The sequence below is a fragment of the Gymnogyps californianus genome, chromosome 4 (genome assembly GCF_018139145.2).
Source record: "Gymnogyps californianus isolate 813 chromosome 4, ASM1813914v2, whole genome shotgun sequence".
NCBI classification, from domain to species: Eukaryota; Metazoa; Chordata; class Aves; order Accipitriformes; family Cathartidae; genus Gymnogyps; species Gymnogyps californianus.
In genome coordinates this window covers 2,832,475-2,847,004 of record NC_059474.1, presented here as the reverse complement: position 1 = coordinate 2,847,004, position 14,530 = coordinate 2,832,475, and the positions used below count along the sequence as shown (strand labels likewise).

At 52.2% G+C, this 14,530-nt stretch overlaps 1 protein-coding gene across 1 annotated transcript; it reads right to left on the bottom strand.

Annotated features, from left to right (window-relative positions):
* Positions 1-383: 383 nt before the first annotated feature.
* LOC127016134 (5-hydroxytryptamine receptor 7-like) lies at positions 384-9,069 on the bottom strand. The gene is made up of 2 exons (XM_050896467.1): positions 8,561-9,069; positions 384-1,155 (listed from the first exon to the last, which is right to left on the bottom strand). Exons 1-2 carry the CDS (start codon positions 9,067-9,069, stop codon positions 384-386), a joined length of 1,281 nt encoding a protein of 426 aa, XP_050752424.1.
* Between the last annotated feature and the right edge of the window lie 5,461 nt (positions 9,070-14,530).

Here is a 14,530-nt window from a genome sequence, read left to right as displayed (position 1 = left end):
GTTTTTTTTGTTTTGTTTTGTTGGGAGGGTTTCTTTTCCTTTCTTTTTTTTTTTTTAACAGATGGGGAAACTGAGGCACAGAAAGGTGGTGTGACTTGCCCACAGTCGGTGGTAGACCTTGAACCCCCTGGTCTTGCTCATGGCTTTTCAGCTCCCACCTGGGACATGGTGAGAAGGAAGGGCTGCCCACTTGTTCCCAAGGCGAGGAGAACCGCAGCTCCTCCTGGGGCGAGGGGAAGGGGTGTCACTCTCAGCGGTGATGTCTGGCAGGGGGGACAACGGCATGCATGGTTTCTGCCAGCCCCGAGAGGCAAGAGAAGCAAGGAACCTGAAATGGAGAGGCAGGAGTTCGTCGGTCAGGCACTGAGCGAGAGGACGCGGCTCTACAGGATGCATTCGTGCCTCTCTGTGGCTTTCAGGGCCTCGTGCATGCTGGCGGCGGAGAGCCTCCTGTTGATGTTCCTGTACCTGCACCTCAGGAGGTTCCAGAAAGTAGTCCTCAAGTCTCGGTTAAAGAAAGCATAAATCAAGGGGTTGATGAGGGAGTTGGTGTATCCCAGCCAGAGCAGAGTCCTCTCCAGCCGCAGGGGCATGCAGCTGCAGCGGATGCCGCAGATGAAAGGCCGAGCCGTCGACATCAGGAAGAACGGAAGCCAGCAAAACGTGAACGCCCCCACGATAATACCGAGGGTCCTGGCTGCTTTCTGCTCCCGTTTGAAGATGGAAATATTCTTTCGGTCTTGCCGGAGCAGTTTGGAGAGCGTGGCGCATTCCTCCACCGCTTTGGTACGCTTAGAGCTATGGTGGCTCCGGCTGGAGGCCTCCAGGCAGTAGACGCCCTCCTCTTCGTAGTGCTTGGGGAAGTTCATGAAGCGGTGCTTCTCAGCGCTGACCTTGGCGGCTTTGTAGATCTGGCTGTACATGACGAGCATGACCGCCATGGGGATGTAGAAGGCAACCCCCGTGGAGTAGACTGTGTACCCAAAGTCCTGGCTGATGAGACAGACTCTTTCCACGGTGACATTCTTGGCCCAGCCAAAAAGAGGAGGAAGAGTGATGGAGGCAGATAGGAGCCAAACGATGAAGACCATCTTGGCCATCAGCTTCCCATTTTGTCTCACGGGGTACGTCAGCGGCCGAGTGATCCCCAGATACCTGGAAAAAAGAAGAGTTGCAAAGGGTGAGGAGGGTTGCAAGGTGTGAGTGCTGTTGGGTGGTTTTCATTCCTAATCAGCCGTTAATGCTCCATCACAGGAGAATTTTGGCTGGGGACGGGGGGGCAAAAAATGAATTTGCCAAATGAAAATGTTCCCAGGGATGTGCAGCTGCAGTATGTTCTGTGAAACGCGTTTCACACCCCTTCAGCTCTCTTACCTAAACACCTTTTGACTATTCCCCACTGCTTTCTTGCAACCACCCCATGCACGACACGAGATGTCATTTAACTGCTGAGTGCAGTCTGAGCTCCACATGGTTTCTTGGGGAATAAATAATGCTTAAAAAAGCGTAGTTTTCCACCAGAACTAGTTTGTACAGAGAACATGCAACAACTTCCAGCCATGGCATGTAACTCACACCAGACTGTTGCCCTCCCAGGGAAACACTCAGGAGTGGGGTGGGTGGTCCGCAGGGTAATACTTACACCAGGATACGTCAGGACTGACTCCAGATGAAATGAATAGACTCATACCAGTGTTTAATGGGAAGTGGGAAGGACAACACCCTTCTCTTATTTGTCCAGGCAACTTGGGAACTCGGGGGAGAAATACCACCTGCAGCTGAGATGCCCCTGAGGCTGTGTGCGAGCAAGGAGCAATCTTGCCTTTGGGAAGACTTAAGGACGTGTCTGGATGGGCACAGAAAGCAAAGCTAGTGATCGGGTGATGGACTGCGGTGCAAGACTGACAGCTGTTGACTCACACCTTCTTTCAGCCGATGGACTGTGTGTTTGCCTCTTGCATCACTGGCACCCATGGGAGACACCACTGTCAGCAGTACACCCCATCACTCCCCTGTCCATCCAGCCTGCAATATTAGGACAAATGTGCAGGTTCCTGCAACATCTACTGGAGATGACCTCTGGAAACCAAGACAGGAGCAAGACAAACAGCTGGAGCAGCCTGCTCCCTTGCACGGCCCATAGCTCCTGAAGCGATGCTGTCCAGCTCTCCCTTGAGAGTAAAATGAGAGGAGCTCCAAGTAGGAGATCCCAAAAGCATGTGGTGACCCACAGATTCAGAAATCCTGATGATCAGTTAGGTTGACTGAAAAGAGCTGGAGATTGCGTCAACCATCAGCTCCTGGTTAGACTATGGGGTGTAATTTTGAACCGTCCCCAGCCTTGATTGAGAGGGTTCGTGTGACTAAGAAATTGTGTCAATGGTTAGTTGGTAAATTACAATTGTAAACGAATAAATCCGTAGGGAGTTGGCCACTGTCAGCCAATGTTCCCACTGAAAAACATCTGCCTGCTATTCAGTCTCAATCAATCCAGCAAAAACCTCTAGCTAGTCATACGGATTTCTTTTATGTTACAGCCTTTTGGATTCAAACCTGCCTGCTGTCAGGAATTTGCAGGCATTTTTAGGCAGGGTCACATCACCTCTTAGTTGTTCTTGGATAAACTGTGCCAGTCCAGAGGGGCAGCGAGAACAGCAGCTGTACGGATACTTTTTGCTGAAAGCTGTTCAAGGGAAGAACGGGCTTTTCTGCCAAAAAGCAAAATTTCTGCAGAGAATTTTACCTCTGTTGCATCATTATTTTTTTCTGACAATCAGTTTCATTGTAGGTGTTAGGAGATTTTTTCTTCCCTGATTATTTCCCTTTTCCAGATCCTCCCCCAAGACTCGAAGAAGATGGAAATAAAATAAAGAAAATCCAATTCCTCCTCCCCTCCTGACTGCTAAATAAATTCAAGGCCCAAAGTATTCTCCTCTGACTCCTCAATAAAATGAATTTGAATTCATTCACTGAATTATTCTTTTCCTATTTTCCCCTGTATTTTCTTCAGCTGGCCTTAGTCACAAAACCCAAGCAAAACTCTCCATGAACACCTATGTTGCTTGAACGCCCAGCAGTGTCTATGAAGGAGGAGACCTGGTGAGATGGACGTGGACAGCAGGGCCGGTTTCGGTGCTGTTCTTCCAAAAGATACCATCTCCTCCTTCCTACCTGGGCTGAGCACAGCGAGAAGTGATGAGCCTGGCTGGAAGATCAGGACTGAGAGAGACGGGTGGGAGCAGGTTGGAGGGATGCTGCCAAATATCCCTCCTGCTGTAGGAAGGGGCTATGGAGGGAGAGCAGACTTGATGTTCTCTAGGCTGGGAGAAAACCATGCCCTGCTGTTGCATCTCCAAATTCAGCACCCAAAACTCACTCCTCTGTACATCCAAGTCAAGAACTTTGCAAACGAATATATACTGCGTTGTGTGATGTCCTTTATTATGCTATTACTGGGTTTTCTTTAGAAGCCGATCCACTCGGGATTTGCTGAAACTTCAAGGAATTTACACGCTAGCCAAGCAAAATGCACAGTGACAAGATTTAAAAAGTAGGCAAAGCTGACACATTTCATCTGCGGGTGCCTTGTGCAGTCGCTGCTGGAGGAAATGGGGCCATTTTGAGGTCTTTACTTATAATTTTGATGAGAGCGGGAAGACCTCAAAATAGGCCAGCGTTTACAGCAGTGCGGGAGGCGAGATTGCAGAGACATGCAATGAAATTCAAATCAAATACTCTCGCTTTGATTCTTTTTTTTTTTTTTTGGTGTGTGTGTCTTGTTATTAACAGAGTTCAGTGGTAATCTAACAAAAGCCAGTTCCTGGAGCAGTGATTTACTGGCAGTTTGTGCGGCTTTGCAGGACCCCCACTGTGCAGAGCTGATTGTGTAGCCACTCGTTCCTTGTCCAGTAAACTCTTTCCACATCCTCGCTCCCGCAGATATCTGGGCAGCCCGAGCCCTGACCGCGGGGTAGGGGACCTGCCTGAGGCTGGGCTCCACCATCAACCCCGTGAACGAGCCAATTCAGCGCATTTATTCTACGCTCAATGGTAATTGTTGAATCTTTACGTCAGGGATTAAATAATACAGAAAAACAAAACCTCTCCAAGGTGCCCCTATCTCCATTCTGCAGCTGGTGAACTGGGAAAGGTTGAACCTCCGCTCACACAGGTCGGCTGAGCCCAAATGAGCCCAGAATTGGGGTTTCCGGGACCCCACTGTTTTACCACCATCCCCTGCCTCCTCTGGGCCAAATTTAAGCTCCGTACCTGACTTCCAAGCTATGCAGGGAGCATCCAGGTGGAGGATGCAAAGGGCAGCTGGAGGCTGCAGCTGCCTGTGGCTTCATCTGCCCATGCCCTAAGCCGGGGTTGGTGGGAGCATCCCAGGGATGCATCCCAGCTCGCTGGAGATACAATGCAGGGATCTGCCGGGCCTGGGATATGAAGGACACAAGAAAGGCAATCCAGCAAAACGCTGTGCAGGTTTCATCCCACCGACTCTTTTGGGAGGCATCCTTTTTACTGAGGACGATGCCAGTTTGGAGCATATAGTCTGATTTTGGGTAGAAAATACTTGCCAGGGAGACGGGAGAGCCCCAGCGGGGCTGCCTGGGAAATGGATGGAGACTTTTTCCTCCGCTAGGAAAATCCGAAGTGATATGTGGGGTTTGGGGAGCTTCTTTTCTCAGCTGCTTGGCATTTTTATGGAGAGCTTCATCAAAAACTGAACAGCCAAAAGGGGTTTTTTGTTGTTGTTTTGTTTTTGGTTTGTGGCGTTAAAGAATCTATAACATTGGCAGGCTTTTATATAAGAAAAATGTAAGAGAAAGATGGATGTTTCCAGCATTTTTCTTTTTTGATTTAAAAGAAAATCAATCAAATCTCCCCTCAGACAAGATTAGTTCTACCAGCTTCAATCAAGAGGCTTTTAGAAAGCGCTCTGCATTAATAATCAATAATAGCAGCCTACATTTTAATAGTACTCGTCATCTTGGGCAAACCAAGCATATTTTATATCTAAGCTAACCAAAACATGAGGACACTTCAGCCTTCAATAAAAACGCAACCTCCTCTTTGGCAGAAACAGGCAGCTGCCTAACAGTGCTGACCAAGTTGGCATTCAGGACAGAACTAGAGGAGATATTTACATTTCCAAGAAGCACCAGTGCTGTTCCTTCAGGACAGAACTAGAGGAGATATTTATATTTCCAAGAAGCACCAGTGCTGTTCCTCTTCTTGCTTGCAGGGCAGGAGGAACAGCTTGCTATCGTCACTGGGGGAGATTTCAGTTAACGCCTCACTGAGATGAACGACCATTTCATGTCTTTTGGAGCAGGTGTTTCAGGCTCTCTGCAAACTCAGCTACCCTTCTGCTTTAGCTTTGTAGTTGGCTTTGCTTTGTATCAGCATAGAAATTGAAAAGTGTGCTTTTGGAGAGGTTTCCATCAGGAGCTAAACCAAAAATCCTGCCCATCCCAAGCTTGGGGGGAGGTGGAGATCCAGGCGTGGTCCTGGATCCGTGCTCTCCCTCAATCCACCTCCATCAACTGCCTTGTGGGAGCAGCGAGGATGACGGAGCAATGATGAATTACAGGATGCTCAAGATACTGCCCTGGGACAATTCACACAACTCACAGCCCTTCCCTGGGGACCCTTGAGGCAGAAAGCAGCAGGACAGTACCCCAGTCACCTACTCCTCCTTTGTGCGTCAGAGGACATCCCAATTATTCCCATTCCCTCCTCAAGCCCCAGCACGGACTGAGCCCGCCAGCCCCCCTGCACTTGCAGCATGCCCTTCTTCCCACCCAGAGCCGAGGTGGGCACAGCCGGGAGGACTGTCCACCCTCTTCCCTCTGCCCTACCAGTCCTCCTTCTGCTCAAATTACAACCTTTGCTCTTTTTCTCTTTTCCCAGCTAGAAATACATCTCGGGCAGTTGCCCTCTAACCGCTCAATTTCCCCATCAGGCATCTGGGTGAAGGTCTGGGAGCCAACAGCGATGCTGCAGCCCAGCCGGGCTCCCAGCACGGTGCGGTTCCTGTACAAACGCACGCGAAGAACAAACCCGTGACAGAAGGCTCAGGCTCTGTGGCAGCTTCTTGTATCACAGGTTTTTCCTCCATCACCCTGCTGAGAGGTCTGAAGCGACCTACTCCCTCCATCATTTCCTTTGCTGCAGCTCCCTTTTCCTCTCCGACATCCAAAAAGGACGATGGGGTTTGCATGGCCGGCAGCCGGAGAAGGTGCAGCAGAGCTGAGTAGGTGTTTGAGAGCCATGTGAGATGGGGCACAGGACCGTGTCCCTGTGGGGTGGGGATGGCTTTCCCTCCCTGCAGCTCAGCACTGGCAGCATGAGTTTTGCAGCAAGGACCTGAAGCTTCCCCGCTCCTGGGCTCCTCTGAGCCCCGCCAAGCTCGTCTGAGTGAGCTGAGCAGAGGTGCTCCCCGGAGAGGTGGAGGGTTGCTGGAGACAGAAAAAGTGTACTCACAAGTGCCTCCAGCATCATGCGGTTAAAAGAGATGCTCCTTGGCTGTATAACCAGTGGGTGCAACTTAGAGCAGCCATAGGGCTGCTCCCATTTAAGCCAGGGATTTCAGTTATGCAGATGCAACTCCTGTCCATCCTACATGGAGCAGTTTCCTCCCTGCTGCCTTCCCTACGGCCCTCAGCACCGCCCAGGATTCAGCCTTGGCACGTGTGGACCCCACCACGCTGGCGTCCGTACCTCCCCAGAAACCTCCTGCCTGGTCCCATTTCAACGGGCAAAGACAAACCAACATCAACCCCAGGCACCTGCCTGCACGGTGTCCTCAGATTTTCATCTGCTCACAGGAGCGGTGACATTGGGCGAGAGAGACGTGATGGACAAGTGGAATCAATTGCGATGATTTTTGTGAAAGGTCTGTCCTATTCATTTGCATGTTTGGAAGAGACTTTCTCCAAGGGATGGGATGAGATGGGATGGGATCAGTGGGGAAGGGAAGGGAAGGGAAGGGAAGGGAAGGGAAGGGAAGGGAAGGGAAGGGAAGGGAAGGGAAGGGAAGGGAAGGGAAGGGAAGGGAAGGAAGGGAAGGGAAGGGAAGGGAAGGGAAGGGAAGGGAAGGGAAGGGAAGGGAAGGGAAGGGAAGGGAAGGGAAGGGAAGGGAAGGGAAGGGAAGGAAGGGAAGGGAAGGGAAGGGAAGGGAAGGGAAGGGAAGGGAAGGGAAGGGAAGGGAAGGGAAGGGAAGGGAAGGGAGGGAAGGGAAGGGAAGGGAAGGGAAGGGAAGGGAAGGGAAATTTTTAAAGCAAAGCCAATTTGATTAGTGTGTAGCTGCTTTCCTGCTCCTCACTCATCAAGAGGCAGCATTGACATATTTCACTACTGCATTTAATCTCTTCCCTCTAACAGAGACAGACTTCTTTCAGCTCTGAATGCACCTGCTTTGTTACAAACAGGCTTTTCATTAAAACAAAGCAAGTTCAGCAGAAAAGCTGGACCTTGCCGTGTGGCCTGGGAGTGATTTTGCTTTCTAACCAGCAGCGCTGAGCTGATCAGGGCCATGGAGCAAAGGGCAGCTCGTAGGGGAGCAGCAGCTGGCGGGGGGGCAAGGGCTTCGGAGCAGGACTTGCTCTTTGCTTGCCGGGGGGTAACGTCAATCATCAGCAGCAGAATTTTCTCTGTCTTTTCTGTTTTTTCACCCAGTTTCACAGCTAGGGAGGGTGGGAGGGTGGGAGGGTGACCGGGGAGGTGGTATAGCTGAAGGCACGCATTTCGTCGGCTGTGTCCCTCCCCTGAGCTGCTTGTCACAAACCAGCCCAGCTCAGCAGTGCCAGCGTAAACCCAAACCAACCCCCTGAGAAAGCCAGCGCACACGTCAGATCTGGATCTGGCCCACCGGCTCGTCAGCGCAATGTCCCTAATGACGCAGGCTGCTATAATTAGACCCACGGAGGTGCTGACTTGCCCGAGTCTTACCAGTTTGCCGGACAGGCTTAGCCTTTCCCTCCCAACCCCAGGTGTGGGAGTTGAAGCCAGCAAATCCTCACAAATGCATGCGCTGGGATAAACCAGGGGTTTTGGGGACTTGAGATGGGGTGGGGGGAGTTGCCGACATCCTTAGCCAAGGCACAAGTCCAGGGAGCAGCAGAGCATCCCATAGGACTGGGGTCCAGGAGTCCCGTAACCTGGATTTTCAAAGTGCATGTGGATTTTTTTTTTTGTTTTCTCGAATAATTTTATGGTCCAGCCTCCTTCCATGGAGAAGGTCGGGTCACGGGTCTATCCTCTAGGCTCTGTTCCTCAAGCCAAGGAAGAACAATGTGAAGCAGCTGCCTAGCGGGGGAGGACTAAGCAAGTAACTTAGAGAAGTTACTTGAGAAAGCACCTTAAGCCCAGCTCTTCCAAAGGGACTGAGGCACCTGATTCCTACAGAAAGCCCTCAGCAACCCCGTGCACCTGGAAAACACATGCAGAAGCATTGATCCAACCGGGAACATGATTCCAGTGGCCCTCAACCTCCAGAAACACCCTTATATTTGAGCCCACCTGAATACATTGCAGGTGCCTTATCCTCCCTTACCTGTCCACGCTGATGATGCACAAGGTCATGATGGAGGCGGTGCAACACATAACGTCCATGGCGATAAACACATTGCAAAAAACCTTCCCAAAGAGCCACTCTCCCCCCACCAGGTCTGTGATGGTCACGAAGGGCATGACAGCAAAGGCCACCGACAGGTCGGCAGCAGCCAGGGACACCACCAGGTAGTTGGAGGGCTGCCGGAGCTTCTTGACGATGCACACAGAGATGATGACCAGACCGTTGCCGGCAATGGTCATGAGGATGATGATGGAGAGCACGGCTCCGATGACGATCTTCTCGGTGTCCCCATAGAGCAAGATCTCCTCGCCGCAGTCCGTCACGTTGGTGAGGTTGGAGGACGGCAGGTCTGGCTCAGCTGGGACGGAGGGTTCCTCAGTCATGAATGGATTCGGGAGCGATTTCTGAGCCGGGTTCTGGTGCTCTGCGTTCTCCACAAAGAGAAGATGGTGCTCCAGAAACCGCCGGGGGCTGACCCTTAGCAACATGCTCTGAGCTCACCGCAGCGGGCAACGGCACGAGTTTTCTCCCAGCAATGACACCTCCAGTGACAAACCAGAACATTTTGTCACAAAGAGGCTAAGAAAATAAACTATCCTCCACCCCCCACCCCCCCACCCCCAGCTTTTGCCTCCTGAAGCTGCGGCTGGATCTCACGTGCTCAGCAAGAAGCTGCTTCCCAAGTCTGCCTAAAGACACACAGGTTGCTGGAGGATGCTTGGAGAAAGCTCCTCTCCACTTTTAAAGGAGCACACGCTGCCCAGCTCGCCTGCAACGGCTGCCTGATCGCCTGCGTGCTTTTTCAGAACGACAGATAACGGCAGCTGATTGTAACTGCCCGTGTTATTATGCATTGCTGCCGAGCTGTGCTGCTGGTCTTGCACTTCCCCTGTGCATCCATACATTGAAATCCCATGCAACCACATGCATATTCTCGTATGTGGATATCAAAGAGTACGTGACAACGCAAGTCCCAGCCACAAATGTGTGCGCACACATCACCGGCTGTGTCTCCTGCATGCGCTAACACATAAACTTCAAAGCTGCGACTGTAAATCCATGCACATGGCATGTAATGGCAACAAGCGACCATACATACCCACAGGAGCACGGTGCGGAGCTGCAGATTGCAGTGGGAGCCTATCCATCACATGCAGCACCCCCAGGGTACCATGCACAGTCAGGGCATCCCAGCCCGTGCCCGGAACCGTGACCATCACCAGCACACACATAGCAGAGATACACAGTGAGCAGCTACCGTGCTTCCACCCCTGGGTATTCACCCCTGTAAGTATTTCCCAGCCATCAACAGGGAAACTTTAGGGCAGGGCTCACCCCTACGCAGGGCTCCGAGCATCATGCACAACCTGCACCCTCTTCTTTTTGTTTCAAAGCCCCTTTTCCCCTTGAAGGCAGTTTTGTTTAAATCAAAGCAGGATTGCAACCTCCTCCTCCCCTTTGCAGCCCCCCCCCCCCCCCGCCCCCGCCTCCCCCCAGGCTGGGGTGATGGGGGTCCCAGAGTTACCTGTGCCGAAGGGGTGAGACATCCTCCAGGCGAGCCCCTGAGAGCTCCGGGCAGGCGAGAAAGCAAAGAGCCACCCCCGGAGCATCCTTCTCCCCTCCCCGCCTCGCCGATCCCTCCTACCGCCCTCCCCTCGCCTCTCCCCGGGCAGGGACCCAGATGGTCCCCGGCTCCTTCTGAGCCCCAGGGAGGAGCAAAGAGCAAGGAGGAGGTGGGGGGGTTCGGGGGGGTCCAGGCCAGGTCCTGCAGCCACCCCAGCCCTGCAGTGATGGGTGAGGGGGGGGGGGGGGAGCGTGCGAGGACCTCGAGGGAAAGGCTGGAAGTTGAGAAGATGCCTTGGAACGCGGTCCTGCAGCGCAGCGAGGCAGGCGCAGGAGCAGCCGCCTGAAACCCAGCAAGCAGGGTACGGAACAGGGGTGCAGAGAAAGGCTATTTCTAGAGCACCCTTCTCCACCTTTTTTTTTTTTTTTTTTTTTTTTTTAATTTTACAGGAGAGAGTTTCTTTCCCCGCTCCAAGCATTTTTCCACCCCCCCCCCCCCACTTGTAGGAGGTCTCGTATTCATTCACCTCCACGCTGAAGAGCAGCAAACAGCCAGGGAGAGGCAGATCCCTAAAGATGAGCCTTTCCCTTACCCTAGTAAAATCAAAACAGAGAGAATAAACAAACCAGGCAAGAGCATGCAGAGATCCACATCCATTTCCCTCTCCGCCAAATGTTTCACGGGCGCTTTGCTGCTGGGATTGCTCCGACGCTTCAACCCAGGGCATCAGACAGCTGCTGTTTGCTCCTCCCGGGGCAAAAGAAGCGGAGCAGCGTCATCTCCTGCATTGGTTGCTCCTAAAGGCAGTTCCCCTGGGAGCTCAGCCCGTCTGCTGCCTCCCCAGGGGGTGACAGTGTGGGGCTTCTCCCCTTGCGCAGGCCCCATCCTGCACCCCTTGGGGCGATGGGTGTTCAGCCAGGAGAGGTGCAGGCAGGCAGCTTCAGAGCTGTTCGCAGGCTCGGAAAGCGTTTCCCGCTGCCCTGCCCCGTGCTAAGCACTTTGGGAGCGAGATGGGCACCTCCATCCCTGGTGCCACCAGCTCCCTCGCCCATCCCAGGGCTGTCCAAACACCCTGGCACCCTCCAGCCCTCCTGGGGAGAGCGCGGAGGGCTGATTATGGGGAAAACACCTTTAAATCTCTGAGATGCAGAGCGCTGCATTACCTCGGGTCAGAGTCGGCACCAACCCCGAGAGATTTTTGGGGCAGATGTTCCCTGCAAAAGTACATCTGCAAGGAAAGCGGCGGCGAGCTAAACCAGGGCTGTTAAGGCTGTACTTAAGCCTAGGGTTTCTCCTTTGCCGCTCAAGCATCGCAGCGTGCGTGGGAGGCTGGCTAAAATAGCTTCCTCGCCAGGGCAGGGTGTGCTGAAGCTCTGGCTTTTTTCCTTTTTGCATTACAGGTGGGTTTTTTTCAGCCCCTTGAGAGTGATGACATGCCAAGATGCGATGGGGCTGATACACAAACGCAACCGGCAAAGCCCAGTCCCTGTGAGAGCTGGGGAGTGGGGACTGCTTCAGCGGCCAGTCTGAACTCACCAATATTTAGCAGAAAAATACACCCAGTCTTTCCAAGGAGAGAGGGGGATCCATAGAACTCCCTGCTGCAGGACCAAAGGATTCTGCAGTCTCAAAACCCAGACAAATTCACCCAAGGAGAGAACCATCCCCTGAGGACCATCTCTGGCAGTCCGTCGCCAGATGCCTGGAGAGTTTCAGGAAAACCATCTGGGCATGAGCTGCAAACTCCTGCCCTGCTTTTCACCTCCGGGACTGGGGTTTGGCAGGAAGGATACGGGGTGGGGGGACGGGCAGGAGGGGGTTTTTCAGCTTCCCTGGAGGTTGCTTTTGGGAGAGTAACACAGCGAGCAGCTCCTATGCATTAGCAAGGAGACACAGGGAGGGATTTTTTTTCCTCTCGATGCACCGCTGGGAAGAAGCTGGCTTATGCACAGAGATCAGGTTCATGTCCTGGCAGAGGAAGGAAGGAGAGAAGGTGCTCATAAACGTGGTGAACTTCATGGGCCCTTTGCTCTGGCCAACCCCTTACACTACTTAGGGCAGAGCCTCAAAATCCTGCAATAGCTTCAAGGAGCAGAATTAACCTCCCTCTCTCCCATCCCAGCCCCATTTCTGCAGGATACAACCTATATCTTCTCCCTTCGGAAACCCCTGCAGCTCTGGGGACTCCAGAGGAGGGGTTTTTTTTCCCAAACTTTCCCGGGGAATGAGCTGCTCTGATAATTTGGGGAGCAACAAAATCCCTGGAAAAACAAGGGCAGAAAGCCACAGCTCATGGGACACGTGCTGAGTGGCTGGAGGGCACGTTCTCTGCATGGGCTGATTTTTGGGAGGACAGAAGGGAAAATGCCAATTTTTGTGTGAAGGAAGGCTTAAAAATAACAATTCTTCTTCTCCCTAAAACTCTTAGCACAGCATTTCTCCAGCTGCAGGCCACGATGACCTTGCTAAGACACTTGCTCCTGGGGCACATGGGGAAGCGCTAATTGCGTTTAACAGCAATTAGAGGAGGAAAGGGCCAGCATGCCTTAGCTTAGCCACTAACCACAGCTTTTTCTCTTTGGCTGAGAAGAGAGCACCGATTTGGAGGAGCAGGGATGTTGCTGGAGCAAGATGGATGAACCCCAAAGAAAATTGTCCTTGCAAAATAGCCAAAGTTTTCCCCCTCCCTCTGCAGCAGGCAAAAGATGAACAAAGTCCTCCCACTGTTTCATGAAGGCAAGTGCCCAGATACATTCTTCCATCTTCATGTACAAATGACCATTAAAGTGGCTATTTTATTAACTATTAATTGTTAATATTACACCCTATTAACTCTAATGGCAAGGTAATAGGCACAGTTATTAATATGCAAATTCCGAGAAATCTCATTAACTCCAAGGTCCTCAACCTCTCAATATTTTCAGGTCTGGCGTCCCAAAGCAATCTTCCCTGTATCGCACGTGTTGACATTTCTCCCTCCGAGCAGGGAGAGCCTGCCCAGATGGATAAAATTAATCACTCAACGCTATCAGCTTTCAAGGAGCATCGCTAAGGACTGCTCTTGCCTCCAGAGAAGTTCACGATGAACTGGTCTGGGGTACCTAAACCCTCTCTGATTTGGAAACAGAAGGGCTTCACCCACTTTCACAGCAGGGTGGCCAATAACCCGACCATGTGCAGATACCATGGAACAGGTTGCCCAGAGAGGCTGTGGATGCCCCATCCCTGGAAGTGTTCAAGGCCAGGTTGGATGGGGCTTTGAGCACCCTGGTCTAGTGGAAGGTGTCCCTGCCCATGGCAGGGGGGTTGGAACTAGATGATCTTTAAGGTCCCTTCCAACCCAAGCCATGCCATGATTCTATGACCATGGTGCTTCTCCAGTGATTGCGATCAGGAATAATGATGACCGAGGTGTTTCAGGGACCCAAATTGCTCAAAGCATCACCTCCTCTCCGTGGGCATGTGTCCTGCTTTCCCTCTGAGGCTCCCCACTCCCAAAGACAGCCCCATCTCCTCCTGATGAGCATTGAAGCCCAGCTCCCCAGAGGTGTTCCCCCAGCAAACACCATCTCAGTATGGTGGGAATGTGGTACCCAAGAGATGGGTCTCCCAGACACGGACCCCCCCTGACATGGGGTCCAGCCCAAGGTGGCCAGTCTCAGCCCCTCAGCATGTGGGCTGGGAAATGGGGCTGGCAGAGGTCTGTGGGAAATAAACTGGAGCTTAGGGGGAAACTGAGGCATGCGGAAGGCCCAAGAAGGCAGCGAAGCTCTGCATTTAAACTTTCAAAGCACACATGTCCTTTAAAAATCAACCCACAATTTTAAAAAGGACAAAAGATGTTCAAAGGAGAGTCCTTAAATAAGACACAATAGCATTGAAGTGGAACAGTTTTGGTTGGACCCGGACAAGATCTCCTCCCTGTCCCTCTTCCATGGCGTGAAGCCCTCAGCCCAGCCGAGCATCCCTGCATCCTCCCGTCTCTTTGGCTTCCCTCTGCGCCACAGCAGCAATACAGAGATTTGCCTCCTTGCAGAAACCCATCCTCCAGGACAGAGGCAAATAGCAGGAGCACGGCGAGGGGACGCTGCTCAGAGTGCCCCGCGGGGACCGGTCCCCTAGCAGTGACAGCAGTAGCCAAAGGATTTCAGCAAGGGGGTCCAACCAGCAAAGGGCTTCCTGCCTAGAATCCTTTTTCCATGAAGGGAAAAGCCAATGCAGCATTGATAAGTTAACGACCTACCTGTGACTTAAAACTCTCAGAGCTGGGTCTTTGGTTTGTTTTTTTTCTTACTGTATCTCCCCAAAATAGGAAAAAAAAAAAAAAAGAAACTTTTAATCTATTTATAAAGGCATCCCATGCATTTTGCTGTTTGAGCAGATGG

Bases quoted from the DNA above. Each gene is read 5' to 3' on its own strand.
- LOC127016134 (XM_050896467.1), bottom strand. From the start codon at position 9,069: ATGTTGCTAAGGGTCAGCCCCCGGCGGTTTCTGGAGCACCATCTTCTC. The intron at 1,156-8,560 runs GTAAGGGAGGAT...TCTTTTTTCCAG, and splicing joins TGCATCATCAGCGTGGACAG to GTATCTGGGGATCACTCGGC.